At 38.8% G+C, this 20,151-nt stretch overlaps 1 protein-coding gene across 1 annotated transcript; it reads right to left on the bottom strand.

The window, feature by feature from the left end:
• Positions 1 to 8,626: 8,626 nt before the first annotated feature.
• Positions 8,627 to 20,151, bottom strand: LOC113538524 (serine-aspartate repeat-containing protein I-like). The gene is made up of 19 exons (XM_053228462.1): positions 18,457 to 20,151; positions 18,120 to 18,221; positions 17,936 to 18,016; positions 17,753 to 17,848; positions 17,176 to 17,307; positions 16,604 to 17,002; positions 16,230 to 16,367; positions 15,928 to 16,068; positions 15,640 to 15,771; positions 14,908 to 15,414; positions 14,524 to 14,661; positions 14,307 to 14,408; positions 13,955 to 14,071; positions 10,916 to 11,071; positions 10,566 to 10,682; positions 9,988 to 10,056; positions 9,541 to 9,678; positions 9,339 to 9,395; positions 8,627 to 9,059 (listed from the first exon to the last, which is right to left on the bottom strand). The coding sequence occupies exons 1-19, from the start codon at positions 18,503 to 18,505 to the stop codon at positions 8,839 to 8,841; spliced, it is 2,892 nt and encodes a 963-aa protein (XP_053084437.1). The 5' UTR covers positions 18,506 to 20,151; the 3' UTR covers positions 8,627 to 8,838.

Below are 20,151 nucleotides of genomic sequence, written 5' to 3' on the forward strand. Positions count from 1 at the left end.
AACAAACATGACGGTCTCAACATTCTCATGCAAACAAGGCACTAATATGTATAGGCCTATAACTGTATAACTTGATCGAATAACATGATCATAAACAATCTGCAAATGTCTTTTTTTCCCGTATGAGAATATACTCACAACCTCCTATAAAGGCCTATAAACCGATTTTTAATCAAATTTTACGTCCTTCAACCATGGTCGCAGCATTGAGGAACAGTCCTTAACTGCGGATCAAGAAGGCTCTTGCTCTACGACAGACTTCACAAACTCTTCAGCCTCCGACACCGAGCCGAAGATTTTCTTATTATTGCCCTAGGTGACAACAAGACGTGCAGGGAAGAGCAGTCCGAATCGCATACCGGCCTCCCTCAACTTCTTTTTAAAGGTGCCTGCTGCCGCCCGAGTCGCAGTATCATCTCTTTGACAGGATAATGATGTATCTTCGCGATCACGATTCGGGGACGTCCTCCTTTCGATGGTAGGGGCCCGGTGCGATGTACGCGGTCAACTTTAATTCCTTCGGGAAAGTTCTCGGTACCCAGGAGTTTCGGGATGAGTTGTTCCACAAACGCAGTTGGGCGGCCGGCCTCCACGTTCTCAGGTAACCCAGGAATCTTGATATTCTCTCGTCGAGAACGACCCTCGAGATCATCCAGTTTAGCACGCAGGGCCTTATTAACTGCAAGAATTTCCTGACAAGAGGCCTCGAGATCTGAAATGCGAATTTCATGCTCAGCTTTAACACCCTCAAGATCCGCGATACGGGAGGTAGTTTCAGAAAGTGTTGTTTGCAGCTGAGATAAAGTCGCCTCCAACGAATTAAATCTGTCGTTCATACTGTTACTCATTGTTTGAATCGCCGATAGAATAACAGTTGAGTTATTATGCGACGACGGCTTCTCGGCCAGCTGTTCACCTGCACGAGTTGGTGAATCACCTTTCTTGGGTTTAGCCTTCTTCATTTCACTACTAGATAATGGCGTGCAAACCTTCACAACGAAAATAGTAGAAAAAAACACAAATTTACCGAGGCTTTGAGGGAGCACTCTAAATTTACGTCCACACCATGTGGTGCTCTCTAGCACCCCCCCATGAACTAAGTTTATATACGTGATATATTTGGTACATGAAAATAACTTGCAAACTGCAACTAATGACTAAAAGAACTCATTACAAATAATTAGTATAATTAAAATCATGAATTATTTCAGCTGGTTTCACCTCCTACAGAGAACACATTACCTTCACGCCACCTAAGTGACTGCATTTAAAATTATAGTCAGTGAATACAAGACCTTTAGGAGGGAACACTCCAGAATGAGAAGAGGCTGAGAGAGAGACTTGACTTTTAAACATCGCTTTAATCTCCAGAAAAAATTAATCAGTAATTTTTTTTTTCACTTTTTAAAAGGATCAAGATATATTGCACAGGTATATCAAAAAATATAGGAAGTCAAAAACTGATATCATAAAACAAAAGAAACATCATAGAATTCGTTATCATAGATAAATGTTCAGAGAGCCATCACAGTCAACTTCACATATGCAGTTATTAACGCCCCACCTGTTTTTAAAGGTCTCTATATCCATTATTAAATTATAAAAGGCAAATTCAACCTTTAAGCGTGATTTTATCAAACCCCTAAAAATCAATGTAACATCAGTCTGTCCCATTCCAACAATCTTATTTTTCCTGTGACAGCCAAATAGCCAACTTTGCTTGGCCAAAAACAAAATTCACTAATACATAGGTCTCCCTTTTGGAATGTTTATATTTAGGACCATAGATAAAGAAAGCTTTAGTAAAAACCTCCGCTAATTCACGGCAGCATTGTTCTTTTTTTAAAAAAAAAAAAAAAAAAAAAAAAAAGGGGGGACAAGCCTTTCACATTCAGAAAATAAATGAAAAACTGTTTCCAACTGTCCACAGAAAAGGCAACCCTTGTGTGTTCTGTGTCTGTTCGTCGCTATAGTGACGGGTAGTGAACACACACCCGGAGCAGTGGGCAGCCTTTTTTGCTGCGGCACCCGGGGAGCAGTTGGGGGTTCGGTGCCTTGCTCAAGGGTCTCACCTCAGTCGTGGTATTGAGGATGGGAGAGAGCGCTGGTCATTCACTCCCCCCACCTACAATCCCTGCTGGACCTGAGACTCGAACCCACAACCTTCAGATTCACCTTCGGGTTGCAAGTCCGACTCTCTATCCATTAGGCCACGACTGCCCCCATGCACAATCCGCCACTGCAGGTCTCCAGACCGTTTCTCAATGGGGGGGTTTGTACAAGGTCCTCCAACTACCTTTGGGGGAAAAGCCTGATCCAAAAAAATCCAACCACTTAGACTCTTTTACGCTCTCCAGAGTATGACAATGAAGAGCCTTTACACACATCACATGTAGTTGCTTCTTCAATTCAATTCATTTTTATTTGTATAGCACTTTTTTTTTTTTTTTTTTTTTTTTTTACAAAGGTCATTGTCTCAAAGCAGCTTTACACAAACAAAGTAAAATGAAGTGTGTGTGTGACGTCTCTGATGAGCAAGCAGGGCGACGGTGGCAAGGAAAAACTCCCTGAGATGGTGATAGGAAGAAACTCAGAGACTCAGAGAACCCATCCTCATATGGGTTTACACTGTAGTGCACGTGTGTGTGTGTACAATGTGCGTTTGTGTAGTCCATAGAAAACAGCTGAAACGTCTTCGTGGCAGTGTGAAGCATTGCCGGTGGACAGGTCCAGAGTGAGGGGGGGGAGGGGGGTCTGGGTCTGGATCATCAGCAGCTCAGGAGTGATGCTCATCTGGTCCAGAGCGTAGGGGGGTCTGGATCACCGGCAGCTCAGGAGTGTAGCTCGGCAGAAAGAGAAGGAAAGTGGTTAGGTACACTCACAGTCACTGTGTGGAGATAAAACTTAATGAGGAGTGCAGGGGACTCCGGCAAGACTAGCTATAACAGCATAACTAAAAGGAGAACCAGGGGGAAACACAGACGTGAGAGATCCCCGATATGTAAGGCATACAGTCATTCTGCCATCACAAACCTGAGTGACTAACGAGAGTGAGGAAGACAGCATCCAAACACGCCAGATCACCATAACACTCAACATCCACGAGTCCCCCAGATCTACTCCTTTGTCTAAAACACTAGTCGCTAAATGCTAGGTTAAATAAATAAGTCTTCAACCTCGACTTAAACACTGAGACCGTGTCTGCTTCACGTACATTAACTGGGAGGCTATTCCATAATTTTGGGGCTTGGTAAGAGAAAGCTCTGCCCCCTGCCGTGGTTTTGGCAACGCGTGGTACTGATAGACAGCCTGCGTCCTTAGAGCGAAGTAGGCGCGGCGGAACGCAAGGTACTAACATATCGCTTAAATACTGCGGAGCGAGACCGTTTAATGCTTTATAGGTTAGGAGTAATATTTTAAAATCGATGCAGAATCTTACTGGGAGCCAGTGTAATGTAGATAAGACTGGCGTGATATGCTCATACTTCCTAGTCCTAGTAAGGACCCTCGCTGCTGCGTTCTGAACTATCTATTTATGGCCAAATGCCATAAATGTATCTGAAGCTTATTTATGCATCTAGACGAACATCCAGATAGTAAAGCATTACAGTAATCTAATCTGGACGTGATAAATGCATGGACTAGTTTTTCAGCATCACTTAGCGAAAGTATATTTCTAATCTTAGCGATATTTCTGAGGTGGAAAAATGCTAACCTGCTTACATTATCTACATGCGCCTCAAATGAGAGATTAGAGTCTATAATCACACCGAGATCTTTTACTGTTAGACTACTTGAAAGAGAGACTGTCTAAAGTAACAGTGTGATCTTTAAACTTACTTCTAGCAGCTTGTGGTCCCAGTACCAGAACCTCTGTTTTTTCCGGGTTTAGCAGGAGAAAGTTGCTTAGCATCCAGTCTCTTATGTCTATCGCTTCTTCCCAACAGCACTGAAAAGTCCTGACCGAGGTGACGCAAAAGACAGGATGTTGCACTCTGTTTCTTGCCACTCGCCATTTCCTGCTGAAACCTCCAGGTCTGGGAAGGATAATACTTCCTCCTCGCCAGGTACGACCAGGGACACGCTGTAATTCTGCGACAATCGTTCCTGCACTTCGGTCAGAAGTCTCTGAGCAACTCGAACAGATCTTATGCCAAGCTTAAGCGCCAATGTCTATGCAGACAACCAGCCATCCTCAGAGGCTAGATGCCCTACTCTAGCAATGCCTGCAGAAAGAAGAGCATTTCTCAGGAAGAGGGATTTAAAAATGTCCAACTCAAGTGCTGGTTTGAATAAGGCTCTTCCTTTAGCCACTGAAAATAAGTGTCACTTAACTCTCGAGAAATCGTGAAGAGTGTCCATGATTTTAACACTGACTCTCCATAAAGAAGCCTTTGAGCTGTCTGGAGTCTGAAGGCCTTAATCCGTGACCTAATGTGGAGGAGCCCCTGACCCCCCTCTTGCCGAGGCAGATAGAGGACTGAGGCTTTCAGCCAGTGTTGTCCTGACCAGAAAAGGTCTATTAATCTGCATAGTAAAGGTTCAGTGACAATACTATAAAGTTGCCCTGAAAGAGGACAACCTTGTCTGATACCCCTTTGAACCCTTATAGGAATACTGAGACCACCGGCCAATTTAATTAAAAAAGTAGCTTCAGAATAAAGCAGTCTGATTAATGAAATAAAATGATCCCCAAAACTAAAGGCTTGAAGCATTTCAAATAGACAGACATGATCTACCCTATCAAAAGCCTTTTCCTGATCTAATGACAAAACCCCCACATTAACATTATTAAAAGAAGCAAAGTCAAAAAGATCCCTCACCAAATGCCAATTATCTGCAATAGATCTATCCTTTATACAGTATGACTGATCCTTATGTATGATTTGTTGCAGTATTTAATCTTTTGGCTAAACATTTAGAGAGAATCTTGTACTCAGAGCATAAAAGTGCCACAGGCCTCCAGTTCTTTAATAAAGTTAAGTCTCCTTTTTCTTGAAGCAAAGTTAAAACCGCACACTGGCAACTCTTAGGAAGACTTCCTTCATTAATTGATTCCTGAAGAACTTTTTTTTTTTTTAAAAAGTCATTCCCAATGACAGTCCACAAGCTCCTATAGAACTCAGTAGGAAGACCATCTATTCCTGGTGTACGGCCTAGAGAGAGTTCCATCACAGAGGCAGTCACTTCATCAAAAGCAAGTCTTTTTTCCGAAAAGATTCTTCTGCTCTGAGGTCAGAACAGGGAGATCCTGTAGAAATTCTTTTCTACAATGTCCATCTGAATTATCAGCAGCAAAAAGAGTAGAGTAAAAGTCTACAGCCAGTCTACACATCTCCACTGGGTCAGAAGTAATACACCCAATACTGTCCTTTAGACTGTACATCTGTTTGTCTTGAGCAGCTTTGCGTTCCAAATGAAACAAAAAAAAAAAAAAAAAAAAAAAAAAAAAAAAAAAAAAGAAGAAGTAGGATCATCCATGTCTCTCACTGTTAAAAACTTGCGCCTTAAGTGCACCCTTGACTTTTTCATTTAAGATAGAACTTAAGGAAAGTTTTTCAGTCCACTTTTCCTGTAAACCAACAGTGTTAAGTCATGTTTCTCTCAATAGCAGTAATTTCTTGTTCCAGTTGCTCCAATGTCTTCTTCAAGCATGAAGTGGAATAAGAAGCGTATTGCTGACAAAACAACTTTATATGTGCTTGCCCCACTTCTCACCACTGAATTATACTATCAAAACAGACCTTTTCAACTTTCCAACTTTCCCAAAATAACTTAAATTTCTCAATAAAAAGTTTGTCTTCTAAGAGTCTTACATTAAAATGCCAATAATAACTCAGTCTTATGTCCAAGACACAATCAACTGTGATAAATTTGTGATCAGAGAAGGACATGGGGACAACAGTTGTGTTTCTAACTATTTCTCATATTTCCAGATACATAAAACAGGTCAAAACGTGCAGCAGAAATCAGACCAGTGCTGACTTTCACTCAAGTGTACTGTCGCGTTGAAGGATCGTGTTCTCTACAAACATCTAAAAAAATTCAGGTTCTCAATCACATTAGCTAAACAGAGTGCTGACTGTGAATGTGGCTCCTCCCCATTTCTATTAAGTGTAAAATCCAATGTGCAATTCCAGTCCCCCCCACCAAAACAATAAAATCTTCATTCTGGTTTTGCCTTAAAAATTGTTTCAGCTTAATGAAAAGTTTAATTCTATCAGGGCCAGTATCAGGAGCGTAAAATATTCACAAACAAAAAGCAGAAGCTACTTATTTCTGCCCTTACAGTTAGCAGCCTTCCAGGTTCTAACTCATGTTTCAATAAAATTTTGGCTTTAACAGCAGGGGAAAAAAAAGCACAGCCACCCCTGCACTTAAATTAGTCCCATGACTGAGAACACGTTCTCCCTCCCACCACAATCTCCATTCAAATTCATTGCTTTGGCTACTACGACTCTCTTGAAGGAAAATAACATTCGACTCATTCAAATTAATTATTTCCTTTAAAAAATGATCTCTCTCACATCCCTCATCCCATTCACATTAACGGATCCTATTCTTAAGATCTCCATAAAGATGAAAGAGGGAAGGAGTAGACAGTATAGAAAGGAGATACAGATACAATTCAGCATGTTCATTTTGTTTTCCCTCTTATTAGCCCCTCTTTTTGTGTCGATCTACCTGGTTGTCTAATTGCAGTGATGTTTCTTTAGGCGAAAACGCTTTTGTTGTGAAAGTTCCTTGTAACTACTCACTTTTCATGCCCACATCACAGAAGAGACACACTTATCAAGGTCAGGAAAGAAATTACGGGCTTCTACACCTCCTTTACCTTTTGTAAAGAAAGCACATGTTTAAGCGCCGCATTTTTACACCCTAACGGAATCATCTTGAATCTCGTTCATTCTTTGATAACATCATTAGAAATAAAAGGAGGGACATTAGAAATAGTGATTCTGGTAGCTGGAGCGGACAGCGGGGTGATCGGTACAAAAGCCTCCTTCACCCATATTCCGCTCACAGTCAGCTGATTCAATAAAGCTTCACTCATCAAAAAGACAACGATTGCTTTGCTCATTCGTGAGGCCGACAGTATATTCTCAAACCCGACCTGCTCTCCTACAACTAAGAGCAACTCTTCGACCGCAACACCAGGGTCTGGCACACACCTGCACCCATTACGAAGTGAGAGCACAGGTGGCGTTTCCTGCACGGGAACTGCCGCCATCCCGGCGTTTACAGTACCGCAAGACCCGCGCTATACCGCCTAAAAAGACAAACCAACTGACTAAAAAGAGGGAAAACGTCCAAGAAAAAGCAATTCTCGCAACAGCACACCCCGCTCTCGTACAAACTCACACAACGCATGCGCACAGAGAGAGAGAGAGAGAGAGAGAGAGAGAGAGAGAGAGAGCTGTCTGCCCCTGGATATGCTGCCATGTTTTCCTCTGCCAGCTCTATCACTGCGTCCAACATCCACCAGCTTGTGGCACTGGACTCACTCCAGTGTTCCTGTCAGAAAACCTGCTACAAACTGCTCCTACACCACCTTTTCCTGTCCTTTTTTATCACATATTTACAGTTTATACACTACAGCACAAACGACAACACATACACACGCCAACAACAAAAGCTCAACAGTGACACATACAGAGACCAGGACTTCAGTAGGGGTGCTGATTAGGGGTAATACATAACAGCTGTAAGTGCTTAGTGAGCCATGTGACATGCTGAGGCTGATAGGTAATGTAGTTCAGTGAAGAAAAGAGCTAAAGAATCTTTGCGTGTATAAATTTAGGATTTACAAGTATATAAACTGATGATGAATAGGAATTAACTGGCGTTTGATATTGCAGAAGATAAGAGGATAGTAAGTGGTTATTTTCATTTGAATATTTACACTTTATTAAATATGTCGATTAAATAATAAAAAAAAGGCCGAACCCCAAACGGTTTTCTGTTCCCTATACACTTGCTATGTACACAATGACTTTTACACCATAAGTAGTACACTACATGTCTCCAACAGGGAGTGATTTGGGATGTAACCGGTGTTATATGACCATATAGGACACAGAAAGATAACGGAACACATCAAGTCAATTGTCAGTACCACTGCACACCACACTTTACAAAGCTGCATCAGACATTTTATATTTTTGGAATGCTATACTTACTGCTGCTCCAGATATACTTATTGCTGCTACAGATAAACTTACTACTGCTACAGATATACTTATTGCTGCTACACTACTATACTAAATAGTTTACAGTTTACAGCCCATATATTATGTAATATTGTTAGCCCATTCTGTCTGATTGTGATATCCATGCCCATATAGATGGGTCTTCTGATTCTACTTATAATTTTAGATTGGGGGAGAGTTATGCACCTTTCAAAATATAAAATCATGGGGTTCCATATTGAATAAAAATGTTTAGTAGATCCTCAAAGTGAATATTTAATTTTCTCCAATTTCAAAAGCATCATCACACGCTAAGCCAGAGTGAAACTGATGGTGGTTTGCTTGATTTCCAATCAAGTAATATTCTTCTCCGGGCCAAAAACCAGCAAAGGCATAAGCGTCCATTTTTAAAAATAATTTTAATAATTGGATTGGGGAATAGGGGTGGTGGTAGGGTTAGGCTTAAGGTTAGGATGGGGGCTTGGCGGGGGTGTTTTGTGTGTGTGTGTTTGTGTGTGTTTGTTTGTTCATTGGGTTTTCTGTGTATGCGTGTTTGTGTGCATTGGTTTTGTGTGTGTATATGTGTGTTAGTGTGTGCATTGGGTTTAGAGTGTGTGTGTGTGTGTGTGTGTGTGAGCTGTTCAACAGATCAGGCTCCAGCATGTGATGGTGTGTCTTGAGTTGATCTTCTCGGGATTCTCCTGTCTCTCCGGTCCCAGTGAGCAGGTCCTCTCCACCCTGACTCGCAGGCTCTGTCATGGTGTGTCCAGACATGTGACTGTGTCTGTGGCTTTCTTTGTGTCTGTCTTTTATGTTGGTCTCTTGATGCTTTGGCGTCCATCAGCTCTTTCCTCCCTCCATTCTGTTCAGCTGTGGGACAGAATTAGAGAAATTACTATGCAAGTCTTTTTCCGCCTTCACCATGTGTTTGTCTGCTTTGACATACATAAACATGAACAGCTATCCAGATGTGTACTATAGTCTTGGAACAAAAAGCTCAGGGTGTAAAAAGAACTACAGCTGCAATAAATAGACAAAATATTATTGCACACATTCGAATAATGCACCTATTGTCAGAGTATTTGATGATTGGAGGGATTCTGTGAAACGTAAAGAGGTATGTAAGTGCGAGTGATTGCTCCTACTCACCCAGAGGTGTGCTGTTCATTGTTTCTGCATCTTCTGGTGGTCTTTCTATGGCCTCAGCTGCAGATCGTCCGGACAAAAGTCACATGATTCACAAATAAAACTTGATACAATGTCTAGATTCTTTGTTTAACACGAACTGAACTAATATCAGCAGTTGTTCAGTTACATTACTGACATAATGACGTGATATTAATATTAATACCTGCTTTGTTGTCCTGGAACTTTTTGTAATTTATCTTTCTTCCTTTGCCTCGTGTCCCTCTCCTGGTCCTTTTCTTTTTCTCGTTTCCATTCCCAGTGTTTTCAACAGGCCCGTCTGTATTATTGCCGTTTACTTGATCTTTAGGAAATAATGTATAATGTCACAATCATAAATAATATTATTATTTCTACTTTACTGAACATTTTCATAATTACAATTTTCACTTATAAATATTTTTACAAATTACGTATAGTTTCATCCAGTTTACCGTCCACTAGCTGTACTGCAGCCTCAGCTTTTAATCAATTAATTAACTTATGTACTTATTTGTTTGTTTGTTTGTTTGTGTGTGTGTTTATTTGAGTAGTTTATTTTTGGAGGTATTGTGTGAAATTTATTTTACAGTTAAAGAGGTATATCAGAGTGTGAGTGCTTGCTCCTACTCACCCAGAGATGTGCTATTCTCTGTTTCAGCCTCTTCTGGATTTCTTTCTTGAGCTTCAGCCTCAACTTCTTCTGAAAAAAGTCACATTATTCACAATGAAAACTTTAGATTCTATTAAATGAGGCTGAGCAAGTGTTTCACTTCAATTCTTAATTTATTTTAATTTAATATCAGCAGTTCTCCAGGTACATTACTAACATCATGAGATGATATTAATATTAATAACCGCTTCATCCCGGTAAATATCTATGAGTTATTTAATGCCACAGGAACTCAAAATTCATTTAATTTACAAAAGCCTATTAAATACAACAATCTTTTACAGTGTTTCTGTTTAGGGATTCAGTACTTAAGAAGTGATATATGAGTAGTAGATATGGAGAACTATGCATTAAGTCCAGTATTAATGGAATCTGTTGCTGAGCTGATTGACCTGTAACATCAATATCAGTTGGGGTTTTATTTAGCTGTTACAACAAAAAAAAGTTTTCTTACATTATTATAGTGCACTCTATCAATTTATCTTTAAATGTGTAATACAAATGCTGTTTCTTCATTGGAAGTTAATTTCTTTACTTACCCAGAGGCAGGTTGTTCTTGTCCCTTATCTCCTCCAGGAGGACGGTGAGGAAACCATTAAAGGCTTCAGCCTCAGCTTCAGCGTTGGCACTCGTCACAATCTCCCCACTTTCTCCTGCTGTAAAAAAAATTCCATTTAAAACTTTAAATTTTCTAACTCTAGTTTAAGTTCAAATATCTTGAACATTATAGCATCTTGTTAAGAACATAGGGTCAGTAGACATGGAGTATTACGTGTTATTAATACGAGTTAATTGTGTTCATCACCACGGCAACATTAATATGAGGCTTTTTGCAGTTATTGTTTTGCATTTTGTCTGAAATTTGTCTGAGATTATATTTTTTGCTCACCCAGAGACTGGCCAGAAGTTTCCTCTGCCTGATCCAGGAAGACGTTCTGGAGCTGGTTGATGGCTTCAGTCTCCACCCCATCATCCACCTCCTTTAGCATCTCTGTTTTAAAGTAAGTTAATATTCTCAGCTTTCTAACAGCAAAATCAGAGCCCTCTAACACAACACATCAAATAATTTTATTATAATTTATTTTCTTTACTTACCCAGAGACTGGCCAGAAGTTTTTCCTGCCTGATCCAGGAGGACGTTCTGGAGCTGGTTGATGGCTTCAGCCTCCGCCCCATCATCCACCTCTTTCAACATCCCTGTTTTTGAATCAGATAAAATTCTCAGCTTTCTAACAGCAAAATCAGAGCTCTCTATCACAGCACATCAAACGATTTTATTATAATTTATTTTCTTTACTTACCCAGAGACTGGCCAGAAGCTTCCCCTGCTTGATCCAGGAGGACGTTCTGGAGCTGGTTGATGGCTTCAGCCTCCGCCCCATCATCCACCTCTTTCAGCATCCCTGTATTTGAATAAATTAATATTATCACTGACAGCAAAATCAGTGCTCTCTAACACAGCACATCAAACGATTTAATTACAATTTATTTTCTTTACTTACCCAGAGACTGGCCAGAAGTTTTTCCTGCCTGATCCAGGAGGACGTTCTGGAGCTGGTTGATGGCTTCAGCCTCCGCCCCATCATCCACCTCTTTCAGCATCCCTGTTTTTAAAGAAATTAATATTCTCAGTTTCTGACAGTAAAATCAGAGCTCTCTAACAGCACATTAAATTTTCTTAATACTTCTTTTGCAGCATTTCAGTTTCCTTTATTTTACTGCGTTTCATTTGATTTAATATGTTTGTATGATTTGCTTTTGCAAATCTGTACATCAATTTGCCAGTGTGAATGTTATTTAACGTTGTAATTGAAATGTTTTTGGCATATTATTATTTATGTTCTTTACTCACTCAGAGGCAGGTGGATCTTTTCTTCTGTCTCATCCAGAGGGACTTTCTGGAGCTGGTTGATGGCTTCAGCCTCCGCCCCATCATCCACCTCTTTCAGCATCCCTGTATTTAAATAAATTAACATTATCACTGACAGCAAAATCAGTGCTCTCTAACACAGCACATCAAATGATTTAATTACAATTTATTTTCTTTACTTACCCAGAGACAGCAGGTGGATCTTTTCTTCTGTCTCATCCAGAGGGACTTTCTGGAGCTGGTTGATGGCTTCAGCCTCCGCCCCATCATCCACCTCTTTCAGCATCCCTGTTTTTAAAGAAATTAATATTCTCAGTTTCTGACAGTAAAATCAGAGCTCTCTAACAGCACATTAAATTTTCTTAATACTTCTTTTGCAGCATTTCAGTTTCCTTTATTTTATTGCGTTTCATTTCATTTAATATGTTTGTATGATTTGTTTTTGCAAATCTGTACATCAATTTGCCAGTGTGAATGTTATTTAACGTTGTAATTGAAATGTTTTTGGCATATTATTATTTATGTTCTTTACTCACCCAGAGGCAGGTGGATCTTTTCTTCTGTCTCATCCAGAGGGACTTTCTGGAGCTGGTTGATGGCTTCAGCCTCCGCCCCATCATCCACCTCTTTCAGCATCCCTGTTTTTAAATGGATTAATATTCTCAGCTTACTAACAGCAAAATCAGAGCTCTCTAACAGCATGTCAAATTTTCTTGATACTTCTTTTGCAGCATTTCAGATTCCTTTATTTTATTGCTTTTCATTTAATATGTTTGTATGAACTGCTTTTTCAAATCTGTACATCAATTTGAAATGTTTTTGGCATGTTATTATTTATATTCTTTACTCACCCAGAGGCAGGTGGATCTTTTCTTCTGCCTGATCCAGGAGGACGTTCTGGAGCTGGTTGATGGCTTCAGCCTCCGCCCCATCATCCACCTCTTTCAGCATCCCTGTTTTTAAAGAAATTAATATTCTCAGTTTCTGACAGTAAAATCAGAGCTCTCTAACAGCACATAAAATTTTCTTAATACTTCTTTTGCAGCATTTCAGTTTCCTTTATTTTATTGCGTTTCATTTGATTTAATATGTTTGTATGATTTGCTTTTGCAAATCTGTACATCAGTTTGCCAGTGTGAATGTTATTTAACGTTGTAATTGAAATGTTTTTGGCATATTATTATTTATGTTCTTTACTCACCCAGAGGCAGGTGGATCTTTTCTTCTGTCTCATCCAGGAGGACGTTCTGGAGCTGGTTGATGGCTTCAGCCTCCGCCCCATCATCCAACTCCTTTAGCATCCCTATTTTTAAATAAGATAAAATTCTCAGTTTTCAAACAACAAAATCAGAGCTCTCTAACACAGCACGTCAAATAATTTTATTACAATTTATTTTCTTTACTTACCCAGAGACTGGCCAGAAGTTTTTCCTGCCTGATCCAGGAAGACGTTCTGGAGCTGGTCGATGGCTTCAGCCTCCGCCCCATCATCCACCTCTTTCAGCATCCCTGTTTTTAAATAAGTTAATATTGTCAGTTTTCTAACAGCAAAATCAGAGCTCTCTAACAACACGTCAAATGTCCTGTTGATGTTTCTTCTGTAGCATTTTAGTTTCCTTTATTTTCTCGCAGTTCATTTAATTTAATGTAAGCTTGTATGATTTGTTTTTGCAAATCCTCATAGCACTTTGTCAACGTGAATTGTATTTAAATTTGTAATTGAAATATTATTCGCATATTATAATTTATTTTCTTTACTTACCCAGAGGCAGGTCAATCATTTCGCCTGCCTGATCCAGGAAGACGTTCAGGAGCTGCTTGATGGCTTCAGCCTCCGCCCCATCATCCACCTCTTGCAGCATCCCTGTTTTAAATATTGTAATTTAAGATTGCAATATTTAGGTTTCCTACTTTAAAGCTCTTCATGGGCGTAGCCCTTCTTTATTGCAGATTAACTCTGGTTGTGCAAACATGTAGAGCACTTTATCAGTGTAAAGGGTATTTATTATTTGTAATACAAATGCTATTTCCTCATTGGAAGTTAATTTCTTTACTTACCCAGAGGCAGGTTGATCTTGTCCCTTATCTCCTCCAGGAGGACGGTGAGGAAACCATTAAAGGCTTCAGCCTCAGCTTCAACGTCAGCACTCATCGTGATCTCCCCACTTTCTCCTGCTGTAAAAAAAAATTAATTTAAAACTTTTCATTTTTTAACTTTAGTTAAAATTTTCAAATATTTTGAACATTATAGCATCTTGTTAAGAATATAGGGTTAGTAGATATGGAGTATTATGTGTTATTAATACGAATTAACTGTGTTCATCGCCATGGCAAATTTAATATGAGGCTCTTTTCAGTTATTTTTTGCATTTTGTCTGAAATTATTCTTAGATTATAGTTTTATACTCACCCAGAGATGGGCCATTAGTTTCCTCTGTCTCATCCAGGAGGATGTTCATCAGGTCACAGATAGCTTCGGCCTCCGCTCCATCATCCACCTCTTTCAGCATCCCTGTTTTTGAAAAAGTTAATATTTTCTAACAGCAATAATACCAGCAAACCACATGAATTGAACTAATATCAGCAGTTACATTACTGACATCATGACATGATATTAATATTAATACCTGCTTTGTTGTCCTGGACCTTTTTGTAATTGATCTTTCTCCCTCTGCCTCGTGTCCCTCTCCTGGTCCTTTTCTTTTTCTCATTTCCTTTCCTGATGCTTTCAGCAGGCTCGTCTGCATCATTGCCATTTGCTCCATCTTTAGGAAGTAATAAATGAACAATGTCAGTCTTAAACAATACTATTACTGAAGCTTAGTGGTTATTAATAATACTTATTATCAGTGAAGGGTGAATGCAGTGTTTTTTTTTTTTTTTTTACTTATTTGTATTTATTAGTTTGTTTACTTGCTCATTTCTTTGAGTAGTTGATGTTTGAAGGGATTGTATGAAATTTATTTGACAGTTAAAGAAGTATATCAGTGTGAGTGATTGATCCTACTCACCCAGAGATGTGCTGTTCTTTGTTTCAGCGTCATCCGTCTTTCTTTCTTCAGCAGCACATTCAGCATCAGGTTCTGCTTCAGTGTCAACTTCAACTTCAGCCTCAGGTTCAGTTTTAGTCTCAGCTTCAGTCTCAGGTTCAGTTTCAGTGTCAGCCTGAACTTCAGCCTCATGTTCAGTTTTAGCCTCAGCTTCAGCCTCATGTTCAGTTTCAGCTTGAGCCTCAACTTCAGCATCAATGTGAGCTTCATCCTCAGTGTCAGGTTCAGCCTCAGGTTCAGTTTTAGACTCGGCTTCAGTCTCAGTTTCAGCTTCAGTGTCAGCCTCAACTTCAGCCTCATGTTCAGTTTTAGCCTCAGCTTCAGTCTCATGTTCAGTTTCAGCTTGAGCCTCAACTTCAGCATCAATGTGAGCTTCATCCCCAGTTTCAGCGTCAGCCTCATGTTCAGTTTTAGCCTCAACTTCAGCATCAATGTTAGCTTCAGCCTCAACTTCAGCATCAGTGTGAGCTTCAGCATCAGGTTCCGCTTCAAAAACAGCTTCAGCCTCAGCTTCAGCCTTATCTCCTTCTGAAAAAAAAGTCACAGGATTCACAATTATAACTTGATAAAATGTATAGATTGTATTAAATGAGGCAGATAAAATGTTTCACTTCAATTCCTAATTTAATTTAATATCAGCAGTTCTTCAGTTACATTACTGACATCATGATATGATATTAATAATAATAATACCTTCTTTGTTGGCCTGGAACTTTTTGTAATTTATCTTCCTTCCTTTTCCTCGTGTCCCTCGCCTGGTCCTTTTCTTTTTATCATTTCCATTCCCACTGTTTTCAACAGTCTTCTCCGTCTTATTGCCGTTTACTGCATCATTGAAAAATAATGTATAATGTCACTATTATAATAGTAATAATAATAATAATAATAATAATAATAATAATAATTATTATTATTATTATTATTATCATTATTATTATTATTATTATTATTACATCAGTGTCAGTGATTGTTTCTACACACCCAGGAATGTGCTGTTCTCTGTTTCAGCACCTTCTGGCTTTCTTTCTTCAGGGTCAGCCTCAGCTTCAACCTCATCTTTAGCATCTACTTCAGCCTCAACTTTAGTCTCTGCTTCAGCAACAGCTTCAGCCTTATCTTCTTCTGAAAAAAAGTCACAGGATTCACAATTAAAACTTGATATAATGTTTAGATTGTATTAATTGGGGCAGATAAAGGGTATAACTTCAATTCCTCATTTCATTTAATATCAGCAATTCTTAAGGTACATTACTGACATCATGAAATGATATTAATATTAATACCTGCTTTGTTGGCCTGTAATTTTTCGTAATTGATCTTTCTCCCTCTGCCTCGTGTTCCTCTCCTGGTCCATTTCTTTTTCTCGTTTCCTTTCCTGATGCTTTCAACAGGCTCGTCTGCATTGTTGCCTTTTGCTCCATCTTTAGGAAATAATAAATGAATAATGTCAGTCTTAAATAATGCTAATATTGAAGTTCAGTGGTTATTAATAATACTTATCAGTGAAGGATGAATGCAGTGATTGTTTTACTTATTTGTATTTTTTTGTTTGTTTGTTTACTTACCTATTTCTTTGAGTAGTTGATGTTTGAAGGGATTGTGTGAAATTTATCTTACTTAAAGTGGTATATTAGTGTGAGTGATTGCTCCTACTCACCCAGAGATGTGCTGTTCTCTGTTTCTGTGTCTTCTGGCTTTCTTTCTTCAGCAACGGCTTCAGCCTCAGGTTCAGCTTCAGGTTCAGTTTTAGCTTCAGCTTCAGCCTCAGCTTCAGTTTTAGCCTCAGCTTCAGCCTCAGATTCAGTTTTAGCCTCAGCTTCAGCCTCAGATTCAGTTTTAGCCTCAGCTTCAGCTTCAGGTTCAGTTTTAGCCTCAGCTTCAGCCTCAGGTTCAGTTTTAGCTTCAGCTTCAGATTCAGTTTCAGCGTCAGCTTTTGCCTCAGCTTCATCCTCAGGTTCAGCTTCAGCTTCAATTTCAGCCTCAACTTCAGCATCAGTGTGAGCATCAGTTACAAGTTCAGCTTCAGCGTCAGCTTTAGCCTCAGCTTCAGCCTTATCTCCTTCTGAAAAAAAAATCACATTATTCATAATTAAAACTAGATATAATGTTTAGATTGTATTAATTGAGGCAAATAAAATGTTTCATTTCAATTCCTAATTTAATTTAATATCAGCAATATTCTCCAGTTACATTACTGCCATCATGATATGATATTAATAATAATAATACCTTCTTTGTTGGCCTGGAACTTTTTGTAATTTATCTTCCTTCCTTTGCCTCGTGTCCCTCTCCTGGTCCATTTCTTTTTCTCCTTTCCATTCCCGCTGTTTTCAACAGTCTTCTCTGTCTTATTGCCGTTTACTACATCATTTGAAAATGATGTATAATATCACAATCATAATATTATATAATATTATTATTGCCACTTGTATTTAATTTTCATAATTACAAATTCACTCATAATGTTTTAAAAATCACTTATAGTCTCATCCAGTTTAACATCCATTAACCATACTGCAGTCTCAGCTTTTATTTGTTTGTTTGTTTGAGTAGTTGTTTGGAGGGATTGTGTGAAATTTATTTTATAGTTAAAGGGATATATCAGTGGTAGTGAAAATTTAAAATGTCTGAACTTTAGTTTTAAAGATTATTTCCAACATTTTAGCATCTTGTTAAGAATATAGGGGTAGTACACATGCAGTATTATTTTTATTAATATGAGCTACCTGTGTTAATTACCACAGAAACAATATGAGGGTTTTCACATTTTGTCAGAAATTATTCTGAGATTATATTTTTTGTTCACCCAGTGGCAGGTCGATTGTTCCCTCTTCCTCCTCCAAGACCTGACTGATGGCTTCATCCTCTTCCTCTGCTAAAGCATCCACCTCTTTCAGGAACTCTGTTTTAAAATATTATTTTCATATTATTGACTTTCCTTCTCATTATTGTTATTCCTCCTATCATTCTCCCTACAATAGTAACTTACTCATGGAGGTGTCATTTGTCTCAGTATCGCAGAGGAAAATTCCCATCAGTACCCTAACGGCCTTAGTGCGGATCCTTTCTCCTGTAATAAGAATGTTAAGGGTTCATCTTCAGATTTTGTGTTCAGTATCTTCAGCATTCATCTCAATAATATTGTCAGTTTTCCATATCAGTTCTTTACGCACTCAGTTCTTTGTCATTTGCTTCAATATCCTTGAGGAACCTGCCCATCAGTTCCCTAGCCTCAGCTTCAGCCTTGGCGCATGTCCTCTGGCTCATCTTTTCTCCTGAAACGAGCATTTTTTTTTTCATTAAAATAATTATAGAATTTGACTTTTACCACCTTAACATGTTAAAAAGCAGTAAACGAGCAGTATATATGGAGCACTATGACGTGTTAAGCGGAGATGTTTATAAGTGCTGAGCTTCTTAAACTGGCGTTTTAACATTAATAAATATCAACAGTTACCCAACTTGGTCCTTTTCAATTTGGTTCTTTGTTCATTTAGTACATTTACTCACTCAGATTCTGGCTGGTGGCCTTCTCAGTGGCATCCACAAAGATATCCATTAGCTTGGTTATCTCTCTCGTGTGGTCAAAAAAGTCAGTAACAGTTTTGTCTTCAGTAGAAACGCTGCAATCCTCTTCAGTGTGTTTTGCTGCGATCCTCCTCAGTGGCTTAACGTGGTCTGAAGTGAACGCTCATTGTGAGGGAAAACTGCAGCCTTACCTTTATGACATCATAATGTAGAAAAATTCCATCACAACATTCTACTTTGGGTCCTGCCTCAAACAAGCAGGACAATCAACCAGGAACAAGCCAATGTTTCATATGTATACATTTCAGTTATGCAATAGTGTATTTACTAATCAATTTTCCACATTAATTTTAGCTTTTTTGCCATTTTACTAGTCACATCTGTATGTGCAAATATATCAGACCAATATACAAAATCACTGCCCACATTCTCAATCCATTCTCATCTTAGACAGAAACACATCTGGAGTATGTTAATAGTTTTCACTCATGTACTGTGAAATGGAATACGTAATCCTACCTAATATTATCTTTTTCAAACTAAACAGACTGAAACAGACATTTTATGTTCCTAAACCTTTCAAGAAACAGAATGTCTCTGTCTTAAAGATAGATAATATTCGGGGTGCCATGTGTCCAGTTCCAGAGAGAATCCTCTCCTGATGATAAGCAGGCATAGCTCATGTTGTAGGCTTTCCCCACTACTTTTACATAAAAGCCTCCTGATCCAAAAGCTTTTATAAACATAGTTTAAGCCTATTCATAGTGTTTCTGATGGTGTGGTCTATAATAAATTATTTCTTCTATGATAAAACATCCGAGAAGCTACAAGTTAAGAGCACTAGCAAGTTTCTTTCTGGTTTATTTTCCTGCATTTCATGTTTGCGTCACACACTGCAAGATGATCACCTTACACTGTACTCTTTGTTTTTCTTCTAACGGGCTCCCAGGGAAGACAATATGCAGCTGATCTAAGCCCAAGTATCCATCATTTAGTGATTACTGGAAGCTGATGCTGTGGTTTTAAACTCTGGTTAAAGCGGACGCATATCTTTTCCTTGAGTTGTGCTTGACACAGAAGACTAAAAAGCATCACAATAATAATATGCCAATGCTTTAAACACACACTCTCACTATATAAAACAGTATATTTTTCATATATCATAGCATTAATTAATTCATTTATCTTCAGCAACCGTTTTATCCTGATCAGGATTGTGGTGGATCCAGAGCCAGCCCTGGGAACACGGGGCACAAGACAGGACGATTGTTCCCAGATGGGATGCCAGTCCATCAGAGGGCACCATGCGCGCACACACACACACACATTCATACGCACACATTCATATCAAGGAGCAATTTAGCATTTTGGAAGGAAAAAGGGACGGCACACTGCTATAGTGGTCTCAAAACATTTTTATAATACGCAGAGCAGACATTTCGTCTGTGTCAGTCTTCATCAGGCAGTAAAAACCTTAAATCCTGAAAATCTTTAAATGCATACCTGACAATGGGCATAGACAACAAATAAGCAAAAAAAAATATCCAGTGAAAAACTCCAGAAAATAAATCATCCTCTCCAATATTATATAATCACCAATGAATCACAAAATATCCACCAAATGAATGACATCAACATGCAAAAAATAGTCTAACTTTTTTTCTAAATAACCTTGAA

This window comes from Pangasianodon hypophthalmus, chromosome 2, assembly GCF_027358585.1.
Source record: "Pangasianodon hypophthalmus isolate fPanHyp1 chromosome 2, fPanHyp1.pri, whole genome shotgun sequence".
Lineage (NCBI taxonomy): Eukaryota > Metazoa > Chordata > Actinopteri > Siluriformes > Pangasiidae > Pangasianodon > Pangasianodon hypophthalmus.